Below are 27,641 nucleotides of genomic sequence, written 5' to 3' on the forward strand. Positions count from 1 at the left end.
CTGCAGGATTTAAAAGGGGAATGTGCATAAATGCTCACATCAGGTCTTAAAAAATTAAGGTTTGTATTTGTGTTCGACTTCTGAGGAAAACAGAGTTTCTGCTCACTGAGAGATTATGAAGAGCTTAAGTGACAACTTTAAAGAGCTCTTTTCTTCTGAAATAAACCTGCTTTATTTTTTTTTTTGTAACAGTGTCACGGTTTTGTTTGGGATCGAATTAAATCACCTTTGTAAAGGCTCACACAGTGCTGTGCTTTGGATTTTTAATTAAAACAGCTCATTTTTCATAGCTCACTCACATCAGCTCTCACCAGTGGCAGCAGGCTTGTGCTTCTGGAGCAGCTCAAAGAAAAGCAAGTTTCTATTTGACGAAGACTTGACACCTTCAATTATCATTTAAGCAGCTATGGTTGGGATGGCGTCGGTGTTGCCCCGGACGGTGCTAGCAAGCTCCCCCTGCCCTGCTGCGGGCCATTTCTGAGTGCAGCCCGACCCTCAGCCCGCCACCCGCGCCCTGCCACCCCCTGAACCTCCCCGCCCTGCGCCGCGCCTCAGGCGGGGACCCGGCAGCCTCCCCTCAGCCCGGCCCCGTCAGGCGCCGCCATCACCGCGCAGCGCCTGACCGGCCCGGCGGGGCGGGGCTGAGCCGCGGGGGGGCGGCGCCGGCCGCCGGTAGGCCGAGGGCCTGAGGTGCGGGCGGGGGAGGCCGCGCAGCCGGCTGCAGGTACGGGGGGTCGGGGAGCGGGGCCGTTGGGAGGGCGCGGGGCCGCCGCTCGCCTCGTGGCGCTGCCCGGTGGGGGCCGTTTAACGGACCGGGGGGGCTTTGGGGGTCGTTTAACGGACCGGGGGGGCTTTGGGGGTCGTTGCTCGCACCCCGGGGTGCTTCGCCTGCCGCTGCCCCTCACGCCGGCGGGGCCCGAGCTGCTGAGGAGGCGCCGCGCGGACAGCTCCGTGAGGCGGCGATTGCGCGGCCTCCCCCCTGCGCTTTGCCTCTGTCGTGACAGCTCCGACAGCAGAGCCGCTTCAAACTTTCGGGTCCTCGAAGTGCTGCGTTGCAAGGGAGCCCCCTCCATGCACCAATCTGTAAAAAAACGGCCTTGAGCGTGTCTATATTCACACATCTTCCGCCCATAACATAAATTTTAAAGATTGGTTAGTTAGCGTTTGTACAAGAGCCTTGTTCTCTGGAGCTAGTTATTCTTCTAGCTTTTAAATTTTTGGACCCCTAAGTAGTCCTTTAGATGTGGTCATTGCCAAAACCAGCATCCTACGTGTGACAAGTCCTGCTGCCAAAATCCTAGCACCATTCCGTTGCATCGCTTGAAGTACAGTAGTATTTTATAGTAATTGCACAGAAACTTTCTACTAGTACCATAACATAAGGTTGCAAATTGTCTGGAGTACACAAAAAATCTGGATCCTGTATTAATAAAACTTTTTTTTTTTTTTTAAACCATGCATGTTTTATGTAACATGTGGGTATTGAGAAGCTTGTACTTGCTCTTCAATCTTGCCAACATAAAAGCATGTATATCTGATGACTCCATCAAGTTTTCTTATTTTTTTTTCCAATGATATTTCCCTGTTTTCAGGTTGCACTTGGATTACAACAACATATGGCTGGCAAATAGTAAGTGGTATTTTCTTTTGTGCTGAACTGCAATTAATAGTAGCATAGCTCGTCAAAGCTATGAAAAGGAAGACTTGTTTTCTCATTTTATTTATCTAACCATTTCCTACTGTCTCTCTGAACTTCTGATCTTACTAATGTTACCTCTTTTATAGGAACATTGTTGCTTTTCTTGAAGACGTTGCAGTTAGGGACTTCCCATCTGAGTCAGTCTGTCTTGGATATTATTAATACCTCAACATTGTGTTTTTCTTCAGAATAGAAGTTATTTTGAGGACCAGGTCTTTTTGTCTTTTCCATTTCTTTGAATTTGTTTTCAAACTTTTGTTTTCCTTTTGCCTTTCCAGGTGTTTGTGTGTGTATGTATCACACTAACCAGTTGTGATGTGCATGTACTTAAGCTAGCAGTCTCTGGGGGTAGTCATGGGTGCTGCCTTGAAGTTATGTGGTTCGGTATTGTGTCATAAAATGGTAATATATTTCTAGATCCAAATGAAAACCGTGTGGCATAAGGATGTACATGCTTACGTTGGAGGGTATCGGCACTGGTGTAAATGTTTGATGCCTTGCTTAATGGTGTGGGTGGGTGTATTCATCATGGCACTTGGGTCTTCATGTCATCTACCCAACAACATGGGTTGTTTTCCTGTCTGGTTTACTTTGCTCTGTTGTATATTGAATTTTTTTGCCTTGACACTTTGTTTTATGAGTTCCTTCAAAGTAAAAAACGACTTGGATACTTGAAAAAGCACAGATTTTACTTTGTTCAGTCTGTGTGCAATAAACATCTATATTTTTTCTATTAATTTGCAATTGTCTCTTCTGATCTCTAGTTCCAGCAGCTTTTGTAATCACATGTTACAAATCTCGCCTCTTCCTGTAATGATCTGCTCCATCAGGTCTGACTACTTTTCACGGTGTTTCTTTTTCTTCACTGTTGTACTGAACAGTGCTGTGCAAAAAGGATATAAATCATTTCTTGTGTGTTTTTTTCTTTCTTTCTGACTTAACAGGTTCAACTGTCTTCTATACACATGCGTATTACTTGTGCGCTTTGTGAGAGTGTCTGATGTGCTCCCCATGAAAAACTGATGTGGGGAAACTTTCTGTTTCATAAAACTGTTTTGCTTTGATTTGTCCGCAGCCTCTGAACAAATATCACATTGTAGCAAACTCATTTCACTGCTTCCTAGGAGAGATTAAATTAGTCACTTGTATTTTAAGAGAAATCTTAAGAGTCCATAGTACAGACAGCAACGACTTTCTTGTGTTTGGGATGTTTTTAAATGACATTCAAAATGTAAAATCTAACTTTTCCTTACTGGATAAAAATAACAATTGAAATAACTAGTGATACTTTTGGCTTTGTTGAATCTAAGGATGCTTAAGCCAATGCAATTTGATAACGCATTAAGAATGGGAAGAAATAGTCCTGCCTGTTCCTAGTGTCCTCCTCCTTGATCTTTCATTTGTGTGAGCACATGGATTTGTACAGCTGTACAAATCTGAGGAAATGAGTTAGTTGGAGAAAAATTATAATTTTTCATCTGGATACCTCTTTCAAGTTGATGACAGGGTGAACTGTACAAGATATGGAAGAAAGGAGGGATTTATTTTTATTTATCAAGGTTAGCATCTGCAACCTATTTCTAAAATGCTTTTTGTATTTGAATGAAGATTGTGCAAGGTTCCCAAATAAAGTGGCAAATCTATTTGGAGGAAATATTAGAATAAATTCATTCACGTAAATTGCTGTGTGTAAGACAGACAAAACAAAGTAAGTCTTAAACAAAAAAAAATTACTTTTTTTCACTCATGTGTAGGTTAAGTGTAATAAAGATAAACATGCCTTGAAGCTTTATGAATCCTTTCTATCAGACAAAGTGTTTAAACAAATTCCTGAATTTAAGAGGACTATTTTTAGGTTTGAAAATTTGAGGTTTGTTTATTGGAAGTGATACTTTTACTCTACTTAGTCATGAAGACTCAAGATTCAGTTTTTCATCTGTGAGATGTAGCCTCTGTTAGTCTTTGTTTTTCTCTCAAGAATAGCATTTTTTTTCAATTTATTTGTGAATTTGCCTAAGTTACAAGTGGTAGCCAGCTCTTCTCTTATCTTAGCATGCAGGCTGTAAATAAAATGTGACTTGTCCTGGTTGTTAGAAAATGTCACTAGAATTCTTTGTGGCTGTTTTATTTTTCTTCTCTTTCCTAGGTTGCTGCAAGGTTTCCTAGGTTGCTTGAAAAGTTGACTGGAAACAGCACCAGGGTGGGGGCTACAACACTGTGGTAAGTATGCTGTTTTAAAAGTTATTTTAAAACACAGAGGGGAGAAGCTGGGAAAGGAGATGACAGGGAATCATGAGTCCAGGAGTGAATCACTCAGTAATGAATTGTCTGTAGCTTTATGTGGGAAGATTGAAGTCACGAGAATCTGAAAAGAGGAGAAAGCAGTAGCTGGTATCATGTTCTTGCTCAGGTTTAAGGAGAGAAAGATGCATGCTGAGTATGAGGAAAGGTACTTGATGCCTCACCTTTTCATAAAGCTGTAAAACAAACTAATCCATTCATTATTACCGTGCAGCTGCCATTTACAGCATTATTCTTTTCATCACTGCCCAAGTGGAAAAACTGGGAGAAATTTCATGTTTTCCCTTAATAACATGAGAGTTTGACAATGTCCAGTCTAGAAGCTGGGTATCCTTGGCACCATACTCTACTAGCTTTTATAAATTAATTAATTTTATTGGTTTGCAAGGATGTGATAGTCGTAATAATTTGTTTGCAAAAGGAAAGATTTTAATCTCATACATTATGTTTTACAATTATAGAACTAATCCAGAGTATTTCTAACGAAGCTATTCATTCCTTTTTCCCTCCTACTAAAGTGGCTTTCTAGAAGATGACTGTAGAAGATCTTCCAGAACGTTCCTTAGAAGGAGATTCTCTCACTGAAAGACGTTGTTTTTTATTCCCAAACTCTGAAACATCTGTTACTTTTTCTGTTGCTGCTGCACCAATGCCTTCAGACTGCGGTATGTACGTTAATAGAAAATGATTTTGTGGTGAGCAGAGAGTAAGTTTGAAAAATAAATGGTAGGAAAAACTACCAACTCTTTATGCCCTCTTTCCACAAAAAGCTTACTGCTTATTAAATGGATTCTCTATTCTTTTAAAGAAAACTGAAAGATAAAGGCCTACTCTTTCCCCAATTTTCTTATTGCATACATTTTTAATTATAACGTCTTTTCATTTTAATTGTTTCTTCTGTACACGTGATTAGATGTTTGTAAGCAGAGAGCTGGATATTAAGATGCAAAATTGCAATTCAAATTTTAATGTAGTTAAGCATTTACATCACATTTCAAATCTGTAGTGTTACACTTTCTCAGTGTGATTTCAGTATTTGAACTAAACTATAGGGGAATATTTGTGTTGGAAGCATAGTTGTTTGCAGTGGTAAGGACCGTGGAACATGTTTTAACAGAGAACTAGCAACTAGGTGATTGTCTTTTGAAATAATGTTGATTTGTCTTCACATGTAAGAATTATAATAGTTTTTAAAACTGGTTATATATTAAAATGTCTCTGTGGCTAAAGGATCTTCATAAGTAGCTACAATTATAATATCTTTGAAATAGCATCTATACACCTTAAAAATTATTTTTTCCTGCTCTATTTTTCCTGCTCATTAATTACAGCAATCATTTGTTTTCAGGAAAAATAAACATGCGTAAAGTAATGATCTGTCTTCGCAGACTTGGCATTCTTGAGACACATTTGATGAGTTAGTGCAGACTGGAAATTTAAGTTTCATGTGATAAATTAAGTTTCGTATGATATATGATATTATCACTAGCCCTTTTTCTTGGGGGGGATTTCAATTTACGAATGTCTGCTGGAAATGCAGTAGAGCAGAGAGGAAGCAGTCTAGGAGATTCCCAGAGTATGTGGAAGGTGACTTCCTGACACAGCTGGTGAGTGAGCCAGCTAGGGAAGGTGCTCTGCTGGAGCTTTTGCTTGTGAACAGAGAAAGGACTTGTGGTTGGAGGCTGTCTTGGCCTTAGTGATCATGAAGTAATGGAGTTTTTGATTCTTGGAAAAGTAAGGAAAAGGGTTAACAGAGCAGCAACCAAGAGGGCAGATTTTGTCCTGTTTAGGAGACTGGTTTACAGAATCCCTTAAGAAGGAGTCCTGAAGGGCAAAGGAGCAGGAGCAGGCCATCCCCATATTCTAAAAAATGAGCTGACTGGGAAGAAGACTGGCCTGGCTGAACAGAGAGCTTTGGATAGAAGTTGGTGTGTGTGTGTGTTGGGGGGGGGGGGGGGGGAAGGATTATATGATCTCTGGAAGAAGGGGCAGGCCACTCAGGAGAACAACAGAGACGTGGTGCTATGTGGGGAGAAAATTAGAAGGGCCAAAGCTCAACCAGAACTTAATCTGGCTGCTGCCGTTAAAGACAATAAAAATACTTCTATAAATGTGTTAGTAACAAAAGGAGGACTAAAAATCTCCATCCTGTATTGGATGGGGGGGGGACAAAACATAGGATGAGGAAAAGGCTGAGGTACTTAATGCCTTCTTTGCCTCAGACTTTAATAGTAAAACCAGTTGTTCTACAGGTACCCAGCCTCAAAAGCTGTTTTGGTTTGGTGGCTTAATTTTGGAAGATGTTTGTTACCTGCATCTGCCACCAGATGCAACTGATGCATTTGTGATGTGGAAATTATGGAGGCCACAGAATACATTCCTGATTTGTGTGTGTTTTGGTATGTTTTATGCCAATTATGATGGAAGAAGAAGGAAAAGATGTTTTATAGCATATGGAAAAATCATGTACATGTTTCTTTGCTCAGTTGAGAGATCAAGAGGCTTGTCTGTGCTTGGGAACATTTTAGAGTCTTCAGTCTTTGCCTAGCTTGAAGAAATAAGGGTAAGCTGTTATTAGCCTACTCATTGCCCATCTCTGTAGGTCCTTGCCTAAACTTAACATCAGCCTTTGCAGTACCATTGTATTGGTTCCTGGTTCAAAGCTTTTTCTGAAGTACAAGCAAGACCTTACTATAAATAGTACAGACATTAAGGAACGTTTTTTGTATTTATCATATTCTCACTTTGCAGCATGATTATTAGTGGAGCGAATCTCTTGCATTCTTTGCATCTGTGACTGCAAAAATAGATGCATTCTTAGAGCATGTTAAAACTTAGAGTTGTACGTAATTATTCCTTTTTTTTTTTTTTAACAGAGTTTTCCTTCTTTGATCCCAATGATGCAGCATGTCAAGAAATACTTTTCAACCCCAAAACATCAATTCCTGAGTTGTTTGCTATCTTAAGACAGTGGGTTCCACAGGTCCAGCAGAATATTGATGTTATTGGGAATGAGGTGAGGAAATCCTTGAATGCTTACAGCATTAAAGAAATATTATGGTAACATCAATTAAAACAGTTGATCCAAAAGCAGAAATAATCATAAATACAGGTACAGGTTTTGTAGGTCACAAATGATTACCAAGCAGTGCCTTGTATTCCACATACCTTCAGTTTTAATTTGGAAGAAGGAAATTCAGCACATTTGGTAGGTGGTTGAAATCAAATGTTTCTTCTCAAAATGGTTATTTTTCAGAGGCCCTCCACCTTGGTGCTTCAGTTTCCTATTTAACACTAATGTAAAACTGATAAATGAAGTTACAGTGAAGCCTGACCAAGTACAATGCTTCCAAGGCCCAAGATGAGATAGGATCTGAAATCTTTTTGGGACTTTGTAATCGGTTGCGTTCATAGGACACCTCGTTTCTTATTTTGTCCTACATTCTTATTTTTATTCTGGATTATAGGCTTTTCTAGACAGGCGAGGAAGTATGGTAAAGTTTCTTCCTACCATAATATAACTGGGGGCTTTGTGTAAATAAATAAATAACGTTGAGAGACCAAAGAACTGTGGGAGAGACTTTTCAAACGATACAGTTTTCCTATTGTTCAGTAAAGCCGTTAACTTTTCAGCATGCAAAATGTATGTTGGAAGTAATAATATAAGGAAAAAAAATTACAGGTTAAAATTTGTAAATAGTGAAGTTTAATGATGTTCATTCAGATAATGCTGAATTTCAGATTGTTCAGATTTATTTCATTTGTGCATGCATGTTCCTCAGTTCAGCATTTACATTGTATTCTAGGAAGCTTCTTTGCTACTAGCCATTAAAATGAATTACAGCATTTAGTAAGTTATGGTACAGCTAAAATTCGCTTCTTTTCCTCTTGTCTCTCAGATCATTAAAAGAGGTTGCAATGTGAATGACAGAGATGGACTGACTGATATGACTCTTTTGCATTACACTTGTAAATCAGGGGCTCATGGTATTGGTGAGTAAAGAAACATCATTGCAAATGAAAAAGCATATTTAATTAAGAGGGCTACTTCCACTGAGTATTACAGAAGGTTTTCTTGAAGTAAACTTTTTTAGTGCTTAGTTTTGGCTTTTAGTGGCTGTGAGAAAGGGATGTATTGAAATATTATGGGGTTATTGCTGTGGCAGTTAGTGGTAGAGGTATTTCAAAGAATAGTGCTAATTTACACATACATTTAATAACAGCAAAGGCTGTTTCAAACTGAGGTGCAAACTGTGAACTAAGGTATTCACAGTCTTCTTAGGTCAATAAAACTAGAACATTTAAGTGACTGGCTGTTTTTGTTTTTCTTTTTTCTTTCACCCTGATCATGTCAGAAGAAAACAGTAATCTTTCTTTGTTTACATTATGATGATCATAACTACTGGAAATAAGAGCTCTTTTAACTCTGAACTCCCCAGTTGTGTTTGTTGCCCCTGAACCCAGTTCTCCTTGGAGTTAAAAGTTTCATAGCAAGATCTGGCACAGACTAGCTTTCCTGGTGGTGGAAGATCTCTTAACATAAACCTTATCATTGTGGAACTTATTTTTTCCTCTCCCAATCAGATTGCTGTTCTTTATGTTGGAGATAAGCAGGTTGCGTTACATAATGTAGCAGAGATTTTGGCTCTTTTATCATAACAGGCAAAGACTTTTGCATTCTAATACTAAAAAGAAGTGCATCTAATAGTAGTTGCTCCTCTGTAAGGTTTAAGAGCTTGATGTACCTTTTGTTACACATAAGCACATGCATATTTTTTGAGGTTCTGTAAATAAATCTCTAATGCATGTTTTAAAAAAAATTGCCTTGCAGGTGATGTTGAAACTGCTGTAAAATTTGCAACACAGCTTATTGATCTGGGTGCTGATAGCAGTTTACGCAGCCGCTGGACAAATATGAATGCCTTGCATTATGCTGCTTACTTTGATGTTCCAGAACTTATTAGTGTTATTTTGAAAAATGCAAAGCCAAAAGGTCGGTATTACTGTTATTTCATATAGTTGTCAGTATTTTGTTCCTTTGTTGATCCTAAGCTGATGTGTAGTTGTCTTTAAGTGTAGGGTTTGCTTACCCATTTTACATTAAGAATTTCTAATTTCTTATTCTTCTAGTCAATTTTGTTGGTGTGTTTTCTCTTAACCTATTTTTTTGTGTGTGGTTTAATGCACAGAACACATTGCTGTGTTTTAAAGTTCATAAGCTTGAGCTTTGTACAAAATGGTAGGGAAGTATCTAACAGAACTGAATGCAGCTAGCTTAATTCTAAGTTCTTGTTTGAGGAATAAGAGAATGTATGCACAAGACCAAAGATATAACTATTCTGGCAAATTCTCAGTGTTTTTAAGTGCCTTAATCATTGAGAAGTGTGTTTGAAATACTGGGAGAATGGTAAAGGAGAAGTGGAGATTTGGCAACAACACGTGACAGACTAGGGGCTGAAGCAGCTTTGACATACTAATTTTTCTTCACATATGTGCTATCTGAAAGGTCATATCTAAGGAACTGTTTTACTTTAGTGTTTGGCATAAATAAATATATATTTTTAAAAAGTTTAAAAAAAATAGGGCTCCAAGAATCAATTGTAAAACTTAAAATTTGGTATCTTTCATCTTTTTAAAGTTGGTCAATCTCTATGTATAAAGTTGACATGCATATACGTATTTATGATTTATATGTCTGTTATATTTCGTGCCCTAAAATATTAATTCAGTATAAACATATTAGAATGTTGATACAATTGAGATAAATTTTATTTATCAATTTGTGGAAAGGGTTAGTGGGATAGAAACTGTAAGTGGAGAATGCTAGAAGACTTGTACAGCCCTGAGGTGGAAAGTTTTACATCCTTCACCAGTATTTCAAACTGGAATATTATTGCTAAATCCTTCCTGGCTTTTGGATTCTGTATGAGATCAGTTGGCATTTTAAATAAATGGTTATATTCTTAATTGACTCAAATTGACATCTCTTGTATAGTTTAGGAGAGGTGCCAAAGTCTAACTTCACAGCTGATTAAAAGATATGCTGGGAACAATTAATGGAAATGTGCATCATGATAACCCTCTTCTAGTCAAATGCAGTACTGTATTTTCCAAAATGTCAGTGCAGGACCCTTTTGAGCACCATTCTTTGGAAACACAGGAATTATAAAAATCAGTAGTTTTTATGTAATTCTTGGCCATCACTAATAAAATTTGTGTAAAGCAGAGGTATAGTCAGTTTTCTCTTGTCCCACTACCTGTTCATAAAGGAAAACAACTGGTTGAAGTTGCATCTCATTTTAAAGTTTAAAGTCTATAAACAGTAAAATATAAATATCAATGAAACATTAATTTACATTCAAACCTAAAGTTACTTGTTAGTCTTAGCTCAGTGGATTGGGTATCTCAAATAGCAGTAACAAAAAATAAAGTAAATGCTTATCTTCTAGATTTGATCATGGTCTGAGAAAACACATGCAAATAAGGTTAACGTTCTTTGTCGAATCACTTCTCATACACATTTAGCACATAGCTAACTGTGTCTCTGTATAAATGTCGATATAAATTATAAAAATTAATGTACTGTCATTAAAAAAAATAATGTTCTCTCAAGTAATCTGTAAAGTGAAATATTCAATTAACAGACTTGCATACTTTACATGATATTTAATTGCAGATGTAGATGCAACCTGCAGTGATTTTGATTTTGGAACAGCTTTACATATTGCTGCATTTAACCTATGTACAGGAGCTGTCAAGTGTTTACTGGAACATGGAGCAAATCCTGCCTTTAGGGTAAGGTGTTAGGTTGTATATAAGTCAAAAGGCTAAGAATTAAATGATTTGATTATCTGGGGGAAAAAATATCTGGAAAAAATAACATGGCGTATATGGGTTTTGGTTAGCTAAAAATGTATCATGTGGAGTGATAGTGACTTTGAAAAATTACTTGCAACTTGTAGTGGATGACTTTCTATGCTTTGTCATACTTCTGTGTTGAATTTTGTATTTTTAAGTCTTGATGTGGTTCATTAGTTCAAATAGTGTTCAAGATGTTCTGTTTTGATGCATCAATTTTCGTTTGTTAAAATGCCTGTGTATTTTGCAACAGTTGTCATGACAGGTGGATCTTTTCAGAAATACAGGAGTACAGTATGTGACCTCCAGCAACTCAGTATATTGCTCAGTAGTAAACTTAGTCTTAGCATGAGTAACTGATAATGAAGAACCATTAGCTGCTCTTCTTACTAAGCAAATAGTAGGCCTGAGTTACAGTGTAAAATGTTGCTCCGTTGTAGCCACCTGTCCTGGATTTTAAGTGTAGGTGGTATCTCAGTTCTCCATTTTCAAATTCATTTTTTTAACACAGATAATTGTGCTTCCACAAACTGAAATTTGGAAGATGGGTTAAGATTTGTACTAATGCCTTTGAAGAGAGGGTAGGCAGAACTTGCCGTTGTAGCAGCCTGAAGGCCAAACCGTGTATATGCTCTCTGATCAACTGGCCTTGAGTTAAGGTTAACTTCAGGTTAGTTAGTACTCAGCTGACTCTGGCCTAGGGTGAGCATCTCATGGGACACAGAGGAATCACAGTAACTGCTGTGTGGACGTGGAAACTGGTTAGAAAGGATTTTTAATCCTCATTGCGTTTCACATGCAGTACTCCATATTTGAATAAATACTTGAATAAAGTTGTTCAAGTTTATGTGAGACACCAATTTTTTGTATTCTACACATGCTATATGTGTTAATTTAATGGTATCTTACAATTGGAATAAGCCTCACCAAGGATTAAACTGTATACTGGGGAAAGATAAATTCTGTGGGAAGTATTAGCTTTATAGTATTGGTATGACCAGAATTCTCTTACTATACTGAATCTGTGCTGGGGTAAACAGATATATCTAGGTGCTTTAGGTGTTTTTTTTTTTTTTTCCTTCTTTCTCATGTGTCCAGAGTACTAATAATGCTGTTAAGATTAACAATTTTGGAAACTTAGCACTTCTGAAAATATGACACCATAAATGTTAGCTTATTTGCCTAAGGATGTCTTGGCATCCTCATTTGAAAATGTGGATGTTCTTATCCTTGTTTATATTCTAGGAAAAATGTCTAATGAAGTGGATTAAAAACTTCATAAACTGCTCTTTTTTTTTTTTTTTTTTCTAATCAGTTGTCACAACATTAAATCCAGTAGTATGTTATGTTTTTACAGAATGACAAAGGGCAGATCCCAGTGGATGTGGTTCCTGATCCAGTAGATATGCCACTGGAAATGGCAGATGCAGCAGCCAGTGCAAAAGAAATCAAGCAGATACTGCTGGATGCAGTGTCTCTGTCATGTGATGTCTCAAAAGCCGTGATTCCAAACCGTAATCATGTCACAGGCAAGGCCATGCTTTCATCGCTTGGCCTGAAGCTGGGAGATCGTGTCGTTATTGCAGGACAGAAGGTATGCTGAGTAACTTGACACCAAGCTGGGTGGTGTGGTCAACCTGCTGGAGGGAAGGGATGCCATCCAGAGGGACCTGGACAGGCTTGAGAGGTGGGCCTGTGCAAACCTCACAGAGTTGAACAAGGCCAAGTGCAAGGTCCTGTACATGGGCTGGGGCAATCCCAAACATGAATGGAGGCTGAGTGGATTAATGAGAAGCCCTCATGAGAAGGACTTGGAGTTATTGATGGATGAAAAACTAAATGTGAACCAGCGTTGTACACTTGCAGCTCAGAGAGCCAGTTCTATCCTGAACTGCATCAAAAGATCGGGAGCCTGAGGGAGAGGATTCTCCCCTTCTACTCTGCTTGTATGATACCCCACCTGGTGTACTGCATTCAGTCTGGAGCCCCCAGTATGAGGAAGACATGGACCTGTTAGAGAGGGTCCAGAGAGATGGGGAGGGACTCCTTACCAAGGCATGTAGGGATTGGACAAGGGAAATGGTTTTAAACTAAAAGACAAGATTCAGATTAGATGTTAGGAGGAAATTCTTTACTCGCATGGTGCTGAAGCACTGGAGCAAGCTGCCTGGAGAAGTTGTGGATGCCCCATCCCTGGAGGTGTTCAAGGCCAGGTTGAATGAGGTCCTGGACAACCTGGTCTAGTGGGTGGCATCCCTGCGTATGGCAGGGGGAGTGGAACTAGATGATCTGTAAGGTCCTTTCCAACTCAAAACATTCTATGATTCTGTATTATCCTTATAATTTCTGGATAGTCATATTTCAAATTTGTGGCTCTAAAATGCTTTCTGAGAAGTACGAACTCTGGCAGTAAGGATATGGTTACATGAAGTAATGAGCCGAACAGTTAGCTGTTAAAGAGAGCCACTCCCATGGAAAGCAGTTTTGACAGACAACATCTGCATCCATATACAAAATTTTAACAGTATCCTGTAGTACATCAGCATCATTCAGTTTAACACTTCTGGTGTTACATTAAATGATAGTAACATTTACAGATTACTTTGTGAGTTGTCCAAGTTTCAAAGTTGCCAGTATTCATTCACTAATGAACCCTGTCAGTTTCCAGAAGGCAGCAAAAAAAATCTTCAATTCTGCTTAGCCTAGAGTAACCCAGTTTCACTGGTGCAATGCAGCTAAAATCTTTGAAGCAGTATTGTGCCAGAGGGATCATTATATTGTTCTGTAGACATATAAGAACATTTAATACTGGTCCAGCTCAGATTTGAATAGCTTTTAAGAAGCTAACTTGCTAGACACTATTTAAAAATGAATTTGAAAAATTTAACATTGTTGCAGTTAATATCCATACCTTTTATTTGCAATAGCAAGGGCTTGGAAATGATTTAAGAGTGCTAGTATTCCTTTTATGATTCCTAATATTTTTTTCTGGTAAATATTGAAGACATTTGTGAGCAAAATTTTATGTTTGGATAGTTTTGTGTTTAATAATTTTTCTAGTATTATTCTAGTATAACTTTGTAATTTGTAATTACCAATTACCACAACTGAAGTGTTTTAAAGTGGACCCCACTGAGAGTGCAGAGCTGCCTCCATCCTGCATTTTTGTGGTATGTTCTTGGAATCAGGTCCGAAGAAGTTAGGGAATCACTACCTGTGCAGAAGGCATTTTAACTGAAGTATGCAGAGGAAGCTGCCTGCTCTTAAAAGACAAATAAATCCATGGAATTTTCTTTTACAGAATGCTGTTGCACAGCAAAAGCAAGGGGAAATAATGTAAATGCAAATTAATAAAGATTCTATAGAAAGAAAGGGAAGAAATTAGTACTCTTGTGTATTTTTGCTAGAAATAAGGCCCACAGTACTCTTTGGACTGTAATTTTGCTTACTGTGTATGGATAAAGCTTTCTGAGTTGCTAGCATTTGTTACAGGAGCTGAAGCTGTCATGACAGGTGGGAAGGAAGAATGTGGTTGTGCTTTTCAGTCTTCCTTTTCCATGTCTGCTCTCCTACTGTTAAATTTGTTTACCTGAATGGATGCTCAAGTGAAGCGTGACTGCAGGGAAACCAGTAGCTGGGAGGAAACTTTTTTCCTGCTTCTGCTGTGTATCATGGCCTGTGTATCCTCTGCTCCTTTCTTATTCAAGTCCTAAGGTTTAAGCCACCTTTGGTGGAGAGTGGAAGAATCTGTTAGGCCACTTAGTCAAACTTCTCCCAGGTGAATTTGATGTGTGGGTTTGTAGCTAAAAAGTTTGTGTTTAGATGTTATGTACCTGCCTATAACGATCAAGTTTAAAGATCTTCAGAGTAAAAGAAAAATAGTCTCTGGATAATGTTTATTTCTTATGAAATGTTAAGAAATCATAGCCAAAAAGTTGTAGATTAGAGAAAAAATAGGTTCCTGTCTGTTTACTCTCTGAAGACTGGATTAGACAGTGAAGTCATGGTAAAAAAAAAAAAATTAAGTAAGATTATTAAGGTCATAGGGGATGATGAGAACTGAGCAACTGAAAGATGAAGGGTTTTCATTACTATAACTGATAGGAATATAAATATGAAAATGAATTGAAATCAATGTTAAATACTTCTCTTTTAGATATTGCTCCCTGATTTTCTTAAAGTTAGTGTGCTTATAATGTGTATTTGTGCAGAGTAAATACAGGTCCATTAGCAAGACTAATGTCTTAAGTCCACATAATATATATTAAAACAGCAACAAAATATTTAAAACGTTAGATTTTTAAATTTTCTTTAATCATAAGAGGGGAATAAAAGACTAAATATTTTCTTTGGAAAAGATTAATATGTTCTGAAGGCAGTGTTTACCTTTTAACCCCTGCAACATAAATAAAAAAGTTACGGAATTTAAAATCTAATATTTCCATGGAATTTTCAATTCAGCAAGCTATCAAACTGGGTTTCTGGAACTACTTTTATGGAGGTCACTGAAAGTAGAACTTCTCATTAGGCATACACTCATGTACTGTGCTGAGTTTGAGTTGTATTGTACAATGGTGCTTACTGTTGAATTCTAGTCTGTTATGAGAGCTGTCAATAGCCACTGCTATTGTTCAAAATATCCACAGAAGGAATGATAAGTTTTGGAAAATGCATTTGTTGGCATTGAAAGATAGGAATGTCAATCATCAAGGAAGATCATTATGTTTGCATTTCTCTGTTTGTTCTGATTAAAAGGTTGGTGATGATTTGCTCTCACCTGCATAATGTATACTACGCTCTTGCAAACAATGCTTTTTTAACAGTCTTTCTATGTTGATGCCTTTTGCTTTAGGTTGGTACGCTAAGATTTTGTGGTACAACGCAATTTGCCAGTGGCCAGTGGGCTGGCATAGAACTGGATGAAGCAGAAGGAAAGAACAATGGAAGTATTGGAAAAGTACAGTACTTCAAGTGTGCACCAAAACGCGGTATAACCTTTTTTTATACTTCATGTCTTAAGAGGATTAAAGGAAAAAAAAAACACTTCTGGAAGATATAAACTTTTGGGGAGAATAAATGCAGATTCTGATGCCTTTTTTATAGTTTTCTTTTTACTGATTCTTTGAGCTGTTCCTGGACTAGCTTTTTGGCTGCAAATATTTGCAAGAACACTGAGACAAATAATGAAAATTTATGGTATTCCTTGAAACTGAGATAATAATCTGTCTTGTTTTTATGACTGTACTGTTGAAGCTACTTCTCTTGTAAGTAGCTCCATAACATGGTCATGTTTCTTTACTTGCTTTGCTTTCCTTTTCGAAAGGAGGCATGCTTGTAGTTGTTCTCAACCTGTTCCAGTTTTCATTGATATTTCATGAATACTCATGAGATAAAGTCTTGCATTTTATAGCAGCGGAGACTGAGTGTTACCATTAGGCCAAAAGGGAGATTGTAATTGATAGTTTTCCTGACTGCCTGAATTACTTTGTTCAAGTTGCTTCATGAGACTTTTGGTTTCGCAATTCCATTTGAGCTAGTCCTTCCTACCCTACAAGAGCTTTAACAGCATAACTAGCCATGAACGTGGCTGAAAAAATACTAAATTAACTGTTGTAAGAGAAAGACATTACATTAATATTATCTCTTTCTTTTTGCCCCATACAATTTTTTCTCCAGGTATCTTTGCACCTCTTTCTAAAATAAGCAAGTCTTATGATCAGAAGAAACCCTTTGTACAGAGTACTTCCATGCGATCTTCTCCTTTGGTCAAATCCAAGAAAATAGATGTAACGCATGTAACTTCCAAAGTGAATTCTGGTGAGTATTTTCTTTCCTGTTGAGACAGGATATAGAGAAGCTAGTTCTCAAGAATTACCACCAGTCCTGTAAAGCTTGATATTAAAATACTTGTTTGGAATTAGTTCATCACATGGGATGCGAAGGTGCCGTTAACTGCATGTTCCTGGTAGGACGCTGCGTATAGTTGCTTAGGGACTATGTGCCAATAGAGGTTCTTGTCTTTATATACTGTGTAGGAGTTCATCATGGCATTTATTCTTAATCCTTTAAAGTAAGTTCTGATTGGTTGTGATATTAATTACATGTCTAAACATAACCTGATTTCATTTACTACGATCTTCCTGGGTAACTTGAAACGTTGAGATTAGTTTCAAGATTTTCACCAATCTATATACAATTTTATGTATAGAAATTGAATACAATTAATTTTCTGGCAAAATAATCAAGTAACCATTTAACTGATTGTGTTTTATCTGCTAGTTAAATTATCTGGGTAAAACCAGAGGCAAATTAGAAGAGAACAGATGTTACTGTACGAAGGCCTTAAACTACTGGTTAGAGTTACAGGCTCAGTCCCTGGCACTGGTTTCGACTGTTAGTGATTTATTCAAATAAACTTATACGGAAGGATTAATTTACGACTTGCAAAGTACAAGTGATGCATCTCTTCTCATCTGTTTAGATTTCAAGGTTGAGAACAGACTCTTTCCTGCTGTGTACAGTGCCCACCATGCATAATCAGGCTCTGTAGCTGGCTGGCTGACTAATAATGTTATTAAATATATTACATTAGGATGTCTTTAGTCTTTTGAATCCTGTTTAGATGATTCATACTAAGGCAACACCGCTTCAAGGATGGAAGAATATGCATACATTTTCTATGAATTTGCTCATGTACCCTAAAATACTCCACTCTTTACCAATGTGGCAGGTTTATGCAGGCTATTGAAACAATGTGACAGGCTGGTAAGAGGGGTGTTTTGGCAGCATTTTGGATGATTCATGTAACTCTGCATACATTGAGGGGGAAAGTAAGCCCTAATTATGTGTATTTGCAATTAACACAAGATTTAAGCTGTTTAGAAATTGATGTCCTGCATAAAATACGTCTCTGAATAATTACTTTGTTAGCTGTGTTGCTCAGGAGCAGATCTATGCTATGCCGACTTCATTAAATTAATTATTTCAATGTTTGATTCAGTTTGTTGTGAACTGTTTAAAACTTGTTAAACTGTAATGGAGAGGTCTGTTTCCTTTGCCACAGACGGGGTGTTCAAGACAGTTTAGCCATAAACTGTCTTTTCTGTCAAAGTTGCATGTCTTTGTAAATTTAAAATGTTTGATGCTTGCTGTAGGTAAAATCAGAGTGAGTTATGCCCAGCAGAACTTACATCTACTAACAGTAACCTTGAAGCTGTTATTTTTAAGATGTTCATGTTCTTGTATCGAAAGGGCCATTAGAATGAATGTGCCTGGCTGTTTCACCATCTAGAATGGGAGGATAAAGCTGTATAATGCGGAACTTTGTTTCGCAGTGTTTATATGCATCAGCAGATTAAATCTCTTCTTTCCTTTAAACTTTGTCTCTACAGTTAACTGGCTTGTAATCCAGGAAAAAAATGTATTTTGTAGATACGGTTAAACATAGTTTTACGGTGCAAAGTAAAATATGATACTGTGTAGAGATTTTCAAATTTGATTTGTTTCTGCTGGATTTGAATCATCCATCGGATTGATGATAGCGCTTTTTCAAGATTTTAGAAAAAGGATTACTTTAATCAAATTGAGAAATGTGTTATCAGTCACAGATTTTTTTTTTTTAATGGCTACGATATAAAATTTCTGCAATTTTTCTGTAAACCAGTGCAGCCCCTGTAGCTGAATTAAGCTGAGAGAGATAGATAAATAAAAAATGCAGGATTTCTTCTTCATAACAGGGACAGGGCAAATCATAAAAAAAAAAGCTTGTTATTTGCTGAGTTTAGTTAGAACACAGCTAGAAATGTGAAACAGTTATTTATAGAATGTAAAAGGTATTAATACTAGTTCATACGCATATGACGACATTGTTGCTCTAAGAGTAAGGATCTTTCCTTAAAAATGGTATTGGTATACTTCATTATTTATAGATTGAAGATTTGATCTCAAAAATCTTCTGTAATCTTTAATCTTTAAGTATGAAATTAATAGTAGTGAATAATGTACCTTAAATACTTATGAAAGTATTGTTGTGTGTTGTTTATGTAATAGATGTGAATATCTGAAAGGCTTAAGTGAAACTCCTTCAATATAAACATGAATATTTTGCAGACCATGTGATAGTGTGGCAAGATAGTTTGGACTGTTTTAATGTGTTAAGGTGTCTAACATCCATTAAAACAATTCTGCAGTCATGTTTTACCTATTTAGCAAGAATTTAAAGAGTTTTACAGTTTTAACCATTTTATCCATGCATCCATTAATCTGCAAATCTTTCAAATTGATTTTTTACACGATTTTCCTGTAAAATTGCTGTTCATTGTTAGGATACAATTGAATTCTATAGATATTTATATATATGTATATATTTTTATTCTAGGCCTAAATATGTCAAAAAAACCCAGTGCTTCTGAAACCAACTTAATGACTGTTAACAGGGGAAAAATGCTACCTGCAAAAGAAGGTAACTAAATTAATTTTAAATTTAAACTAGTTTTATTTTTTTTAACATTTTGAGGAAAAAATGAGTAGAGCAGAAGTATTATGGCTGTTATGCCTCTGTAAAAGCCTTCCACCTGCAAGACTTACTTAAAAAAAATAAAAATAAAAACCTTGTCTATCTGTTCAATTTCCAAGCAAGTACACGTTAGTGTTTTAGGAGCAAGAGTAAATTATGTGAATGTTTGCCTGTCATTCTATGCTGGTTTGGCAGCAACAGCCTCTACCCAGATACACAGCCAAGAATACAGACAAGTCCATAAAGCTGAAAGCTGTCTCTTAGTAAATGACATTCCAGAGTACCTACAGATGTACCTTATGTTTTTAAGGAAGACCTTTTGCTCTGTGCTGCTCATTTTTTGATGATGGGTATCATGGAAGACACAATTGCAGGCTTTTTATGAAAAATGAAACTAGCTTGTTAAAAATTTCCATTTAAATATAAATCATTCTCTGCAATCATCTAGTTTCAGAACTGGATTATGACTTTGCTGAACCTTTTTTTTTGTGTGTGTATGCTGAATTTAAAACGTGAAGGGACCTCACTTTCAGGGGTATTCTTAAAAAAATAAAAATCAAATCGCCTTTGGGATTTCCTCTGTAAAACCATATTGCCATTGTTGGTAAAAAAAACAAAACAAAACAAACAAAAAAAAAAAAAACACAACTAAACAAAACAGTACCATGGGAGTCTTGAAAATGATGGAGGAAAGTTGAACATAAATCTTATTGGACAGTTTAGATAACAGAGTTTGCAAATGGTGATGAAAGCTCTTTATTTCCACTTCTTATTGTATAAATATTAATATTAACACACTATGGAAGAGAATATAGTAGGCTTTAATCCAGACAATAATTCATTCACATAGTGTCACCTTCCTTCCACTTCTCATCAAGTCTTTAAAAGTCTAGACAGTGTGGTGGCATGATCTCTTAATATTAAGGCTTCCATACTCTAATAAATCTGCTTGGGACTGTCTAGAAAAGTTTTCATGGAGTAACAAAGATGGGACTTCTAGAGACCTCTTACAGCACTAAACTAGCACCGTATTCCCAAGGGAGAACCAGGTCCACCTATGTTATTCCTGGCGTGTGTTTAACTACTACTTAAAAACAAACAAACAACTTTTAATTTTGACCCTTTACTTTGCATTCTTCCCGCTGTATGGAGAACAGATAACTTCCCTCATGCAGGAGCTTTTTATTCTGCTTAGTCTGTCCATTTCCAAATGTGATCTCTGAAGGGCTATTTCCTTTTGTCTTGTAGGTTTTCCTGGATACAGCAGCTCTTCCTCTTCTACTACCTCCTTAGAAGGCAAGCAGAATTATTCTAAGAAGCGGAACTCAACTAGCAGCAATAAAAAGCCACTTACTAGAGCGTCTTCTGTCTCATCTAAAATTAGTGCCGGTATGATACGTTTTCTCAAGGAATATTTTCAAGTGAGAAAGTTTACTGTTGTATTAAATACTTGCATGGAACTACTTGGGCTGTTTCAGAATATGAGATGGTTAAAGAAAGGCACTTGGAAGTAGGTTATTGATAAACTTAAGCTTTGCGGCTTCGTAATTTTCTGTAACATCTTCAAGCAGAAAAATGTTATATCTTGTCACTGTGCTTTTCAGCTCATAGAGAAAAGGCTGTAGTCCACAACTGTCCACTGGAGCAAAGCAATTCTTTGTCTAAGCAAATTTGTGTTGCTATGTATTAAAGGTACACTATGTTACTTGGATATTTGGATTGATATTTGACCAATCAAGTGGTTTACTATCTACTAAGATTTTCTTTAATTTTAAAGATATAACATTAACAGTGTGAAATCTTGTTCTTCTCTTGAACAGGGCTGTACAGTTCTTCTTCATCTACGAGGAAATTTCCTTTCAATGAGGGAGAAATTCAAGTTGGAGACAGAGTACTGGTGGTAGGACAGAGAACAGGCACCGTTAGATTTTGTGGGACGACAAAATTTGCACCAGGTAGTTGCAATGCACCTTGTGTATGTTGTAGAACCAATTTGAAATAGCTTGCACATGAGGACAAGAAGGAAACCATTGATAACTCCTTATTCTTAACTCCCTCCAAAATATTCTAAATTTACTGGTTTGTTTTTTTGTTTCAAAGTTCTCTTTCTCCTATGTTTCATTGAATATATATATGTGTGTGTGTGCGTGTATAAATTAGGAAAAATATAAAAACCACGTTGCAGTGTATCCAGACATTTTCAAACAGATTGAGTTGACCTAAATTATGGAAACAGTTTTTTGACTACTTATTCTTTTTAAACCACATTCTGTTCTTTATGTCTGTATCTTTTAATAAGATTATAATATTATTGTAAAATCAATGCATAATTGCCATTGGCTGGCAAGTATTATTGGTTTAAGTACCTGGTTTAAAGTCCACTTAATTGATACGTAATGAGCAATACTCTTGTCTTGATATTTGGTGGCATCAACATTTTAAAAAAGAAAAGAACATGTGAGATTGCAGTGCAAACTACATATTTCCTTAATTCTCATCACTTCCCCCAATTTCATTTTAGGCAGTCCTTGCTTAAGATACTGTATTTAACTAATTCTACACTTCTGTGTGATCACTCATACATTCTTATTACTTCTTACAAAGTAAACAATGAGAAAAGGACCAGTTCCTAAATACACTCTAAGAAGTTTAAAACCAGAACACTGTTTGACAGTTTGTATCCTCCCTTTCAAATGCAAATTAAGGAAAGATTTTTTTTGGTGAAAAGTATGGTATTGCAAGAAACAAGGATGGGAAAAGCTAGTAAAAACAGCTTTGCAAAGCTAGTAGTAACATGCATTTTTAAATTTCAATTTTAATATCAAAGCTCTGTCAAGTTACCAGAACTCTATTTCCTATTCATTTTGCTGCAAAATGCAGATATTTATTTAATTCTGAAAACAGGAAGGAGAGAGTTTCTAACAAACCGAGACCTCCTAATTCATGAGTTGTCATTCCTGAGTTTCACGAGCTGATTATTAGAATTACCATTTTATCCAGTGCCTTAGTACCAAGTGACTTTAATTAAATTTTTGAATCTTTTGGAGATGGATATCATAAGGCCTGCTAATGGAGTACAAAATTTAGCACATTTACATAATTAGCTCTCATTTATCATGGGTTATGAATGATCAGGCTTATTATCATCTTGATGCCTACTCAGTGTTCTGTATGAGATGAATTGCTGGCAAGTTGTGATTCTTATACCCTATACTCAATATCACACAGTCACCCTTAATATTTGCAGTAATTGTAACTTGCTAGCTGGAGAGAAGGAATGAATTAATGTTATAAATTAAATTTTAGCTTTGATGATCTCAGATGAGGCATAAATCATGTGGTCAGAGGACTGAAGAGGGAAACTTGAACCTCCACTACTGTTCTTTCATATCTCCTTTTTGTCAAGTAGCCCCTGTTGCAATTGGTAACAATTCCATTCAACTTTAGTTTAAATATCAAAGGTTTTTACTTTGTGTTAATTAAAATGCTGTTGTTTTTTTTTTTTTTGAAAACATATACAATAAATCTAAAGATAATTATTCTGGTACTTTTTTTTGTAATAAACTTTTTTTTTGTATGTATGTTATTAGGTAGATAGACAGTTTTTAGCTGGAAACTGTTTTCTTAATGTGGGTGAATATCAACTGTACCAACAATCTGGATAAAGGAAAGCCTGTGGTGTGTGTGTGTTTTTTTTTTTTGTTTGTTTGTTTGTTTTAAATAACCATGATTTTATTGTTTTTAAATCTTGTAGGGTTCTGGTGTGGAATTGAATTGGACAAGCCTCACGGTAAGAATGATGGTTCAGTAGGAGGTGTTCAGTACTTCAGTTGTCTTCCTAGATACGGTATATTTGCACCACCATCTCGTGTTCAGAGGTAAGCACTGAGGCAGGTTTAATATTTGTATTGCCAAATGCTTTCTTAATACATTTCCAGTGGAAAATGAAGTTTTGCAGCAGATATGGAAGAAATAATCTCTTTATTCTGCTAATGGAAGTTTATTACCTCCATTAAAAACTTTATGGTTCTTAGATCAGCTTTTTGAAAGCAGAATATAAATTGGAAATGCAGCTCCATTTCCGTTGCTGCTACTTCAAGTATTTTCATTCCAGGGCCTCCATTTCTAGTACAATCTGGGTCATGAAAGTTAGATTTAATGAAAACAATCCTAATGCTCCACGCAAAATTCGGTTATAAAAGGAAGTAGCCTTTGGGCTTGACTAGAAATACCATTTCATTCCTAATTGCACAGAAGACCCAAAACATCCACCAAGCTAATTTGTAGCCTCTCCATTTGGTTTTGGAAGACGATCTGAGATATACCGTGCTCTTTCCTGCTATATTTGAATCCTGTTACTCTGCTAGAGCTTCTTTCTTTTCTTTCCCTTAACGTCCTATCTGAGCCACACTGTTAAAGAACTTTGCCTCAAAATTATACATGCTCTCTGTCTGTTAATAAAAGACTTTCCATAGTAACTTGCTTGTTGCAAATCAGTAAGTTCACCTCTTACATACCAGCCTTATTACAATTAAAATGTTGGTGTCTTTTGAGAGTGGATGGGGAAGGGAAATGATTAGAACTTAATCAACATTTGACAAGAAGTACTCCAGCAGGAGTTCTGTTAAAAGTTGAGTTTAAATGACTTCTTCATTTTATTATTGCTTTTTTAGATTAACAGGTTCACTGGATTCTCTCGCAGAGACTTCATCAAGTAAAATAAATCACAGTTTTCCAGGTAGGTGTGAAAGACATTGATTTGGTTTATGTAGCCTTCTACCATTCTTCAACTAGTATCTACTACACAAAGCTAACCTCTGTGAAAGCAAAAGGGATTTTCAAGGAACCTAAATGCCAGCAAACGGTCTGACTGTTCGATCCTAAAAATGAAGCCCACAGTTGCTGGCTGCAGAATGAAATGTGGAGTACCATGTTATTAACCCTGTCCTTGTGGAAATAATTGCATCAGAGTTAAGACTCTTGACACTTTTCCCTTATTACTGTATTGCACTCTAATCATAGTAATCATAAATTGAACCCAGTCCTTCATCCCCTGGTGAGGGGATCAGTGTAGGGAGAGGCGCATACAGAATTGCTAAAACTTCTGTGAGATACTTGAAGTAGTCACTTTTGGTTTTCCTTACCTAAGATTTTTTGTGAAAAGGCTGCTTCAAATTACCTTTGTTTGGTTTGTTAAATTTATTTCATCTCGGAACATTTGAACATGTTACAGACACTAATTTTCATGAGAAGTTTCAACATTTAATTTCCAAATTGGCAGGGAGACCGTGTAGCAAAGGTAGTGGAAACAGTATAAAAATAAAAACAGAAAAAATGAGCTCATAAACAACAACCAAAAAAAAACACCTGTAAGTTCTACACAGTCTATTAACCTTTTCATTTAGGTTTTAGGCGCAGCTTAAGCACAACTTCTGCATCTTCACAAAGAGAGATAAACAGAAGAAACTCCTTCGTTAGGTGAGTATTTAAGTTTAAAATGGGTGGGTGAGCTGGCTGTTAGCTTTGCTGTTTCTTGTTCAAAAGAAAATATTTGTGCTTAAAAAAAACTAGATACATGTCCACTCTTTTTTTCTTGGAAGATTTTTCTTTGAAGATTAAGCAGTAGTCAACCATTTTTCTGTGGATATCCAGGATTACACTCCTGGAACACAGAATATTGTATTCAACATTGTATTCAAGAATACAACATTCAAGGTGGCATCAAAATGGTTTTCCAGTTGTTAATCACTGCAAATTCTCCAAGTTCTTGTATTTTTCACACAGCTCTTTGAAGTCCAGAATACTGACTGACCTTTGCACATTAAAAGTTGTTTTGGCTAAACTCTTTCAAGCCCCAAACAAAATGTGTTGTACTGCTTAATTTGCCAATATTGTCAACTGTGCTAAACATCAGGAATCCAAGCATTTCAGACTACGGTGTATTCTAATATATTAAAATTATGTGTTGCTATTAACATGAAATCAAAACCGTTTTTTTTTTTTAAAGGAGTTTGAGAGTTTTTCTTGCCCTGCATTAAATTACAAATTTGCCTTGGGTGTTTTACAGAAATAAAACTTTCTTTTCTGCTTTTCAAACTAGGTCTAAGAGCTCTATGTCACGGCACAGCTGGAGTAATACCAGTGCAACTACCACTGAGGGACTGGTGAAGCTGCACGAAGGCTCGCAGGTTCTTCTGACCAGCTCCAATGAAATGGGTACAATCAGGTATATTGGTCCTACAGACTTTGCACCGGGGATATGGCTCGGACTTGAACTCCGAAGCGCCAAGGGAAAGAATGATGGCTCTGTAGGGGAAAAGCGCTATTTCACCTGTAAGCTGAACCATGGGGTCTTAGTTCGACCTAGCAGAGTAACTTATCGCGGGATTAATGGGGCAAAACTTGTAGATGATATTTGCTGAGCCAAAATATGCTACAAAGTAGGAAATCAAAGCACACAAGAACCTCATCTAGATTTCCACCTTATGTTTTGAACAAGTAAACCTGTATTTGTATTTAACATATATATAATATATATATGTGCATATAAATATATATATATTGTGTGTGTGCGTATGTGTGTATATATATGCATATACACACATATTAAGAAGTAAACACACTATTCTGTTTCTCTTAATGAAACAGCTCTTACCTGGGAAAAGGTACTCTTACTCCAAAGGCTTTTGGGTTTGAGATGCTGTATTATTTGAATCATGCTCCAGTTGGAGAACGCTAGTATATCCAGTGTTCTCTAAAGTTGCTTCGTGATTCATATAGTATTTAAACGATTTTCTTCCATATAGTAATGAACTGACAATGCTTCATGCATCGCCTGCTTTTGATAGAGGAGGTGGTTAATGAGCGACCTGTGTTTCCTAGACACTTTGACAATTTCAATACCAGCTGCTAGCAATAAAAAAGGCAAAAAAGACATTTTTTTTTCAAGCACTTGAAGTATTTCTATATTTTATCATCAGATCCATACTCTCTTTACCCCCCTGCCTCCTGAATATAGAAGGGCTGATAAATGCAAGTATTTGCGGCTATCCTAGTGAATGAATTAAGTAAAAAGCCTATAAAAACACACAAAGACACTGCATGTAGTTGTTAAATGCACTTTTTGTTGTATGTATTTGTTGAAAGAGCTTCCTGTAAGAAGCACTCTTTAAAATAATGCACTTTGCACTCTCTTGGAGAGCTTTCCCTCATTTTTAAAGGTATTTTTTTGTTGTTTGGTTGGTGTGCTGCAGGCTATGAGTATCGCAATTTTTAAGTGCAAATGAACCCAGAGTGGAACTACACATAATAGATACATTATAAATATTAAGTCTGTATAAGTACAGCATGGTAATTCCTGCCAGTGGTGTGGGTTATACGCAGGGTTTTCAAGCAAGCTATTAACTAGCTATTTGTTTGTTACTGATGTTTCTTTTTGTTTTGTTTGGAATGGTATCCAGTATAAGTTTATTGTAAGAGTCTTATGCTAAATTAAGGCTAATTTTAGGAACAGCACTGTAACACAATGTGAGGTGACATTTGCATATCAGCTTTTTAAAAAAACAGATAGTATTTTGCCCATGTTTTAAACATGTAATGTATTTTAATTGCTCACTATCTTACTGAATATTATCAGGGTGGTTTTGTATTCCAGAATGGTCATTTTATTCTTAAATGATCTGCCTGCTTTTATCTACTTGAAAGAAGTGACACTATAATTACATCTTAATATACTATTTTTAGACAGAATTCTGCTGCTATTATGTTATTTTAACAATTAATGTAGCTATTTTTCCTGAGCTGTATTTAAAATACTGCATATTGTATTCTAGCTTATGGACATTTAAATTGAATATAAAAGCTGTAAATTTTTAATGTAAAAAATTAATGCTTTATATTTGAAGATGTACTGAACATTACTTTGTCCAGTATCTGTTTCTTGCTGGTATTATTAAAATGAAACCCTGGTGAATAGTATAGGACGGTAAAGAGAAATTTCATTATGTCCTTACAGAACATACATCTTTTCTCTCACTTCTGTTCTTATGTACAAATTATGTAAACAGGATGTTGTAGTGTGCTCTGCAGTGCACAGGAGAGGTCCCTTTTCAGTTAAGAGAGGAAGGAACGAAAGCATGTGTGGGGAAACGGAGAAGAGAAGTGTGTGCCTAAAACCTGCTCAGGAGTTTTGTTAACTAAACCATGGTAATATCTTGCCAGGGGATAATAAGCACATGGATAAACAAGTGAAGGAGAATAAATAATTCT

General features: G+C 36.5%; 1 protein-coding gene across 1 annotated transcript; it reads left to right on the plus strand.

The window, feature by feature from the left end:
* The first annotated feature begins 652 nt into the window (after positions 1–652).
* Positions 653–27,611, plus strand: CLIP4 (CAP-Gly domain containing linker protein family member 4). The gene is made up of 18 exons (XM_084283597.1): positions 653–724; positions 1,593–1,630; positions 3,846–3,919; positions 4,519–4,665; positions 6,877–7,016; positions 7,900–7,993; positions 8,832–8,993; positions 10,677–10,795; positions 12,216–12,452; positions 15,711–15,846; positions 16,535–16,675; positions 19,236–19,319; positions 20,622–20,762; positions 21,194–21,328; positions 23,128–23,251; positions 24,047–24,111; positions 24,779–24,851; positions 25,474–27,611. The coding sequence occupies exons 4-18, from the start codon at positions 4,533–4,535 to the stop codon at positions 25,793–25,795; spliced, it is 2,106 nt and encodes a 701-aa protein (XP_084139723.1). The 5' UTR covers positions 653–724; positions 1,593–1,630; positions 3,846–3,919; positions 4,519–4,532; the 3' UTR covers positions 25,796–27,611.
* The last annotated feature ends 30 nt before the right edge of the window (positions 27,612–27,641 follow it).

The sequence above is a fragment of the Netta rufina genome (genome assembly GCF_964035555.1).
Source record: "Netta rufina genome assembly, chromosome: 3".
NCBI classification, from domain to species: Eukaryota; Metazoa; Chordata; class Aves; order Anseriformes; family Anatidae; genus Netta; species Netta rufina.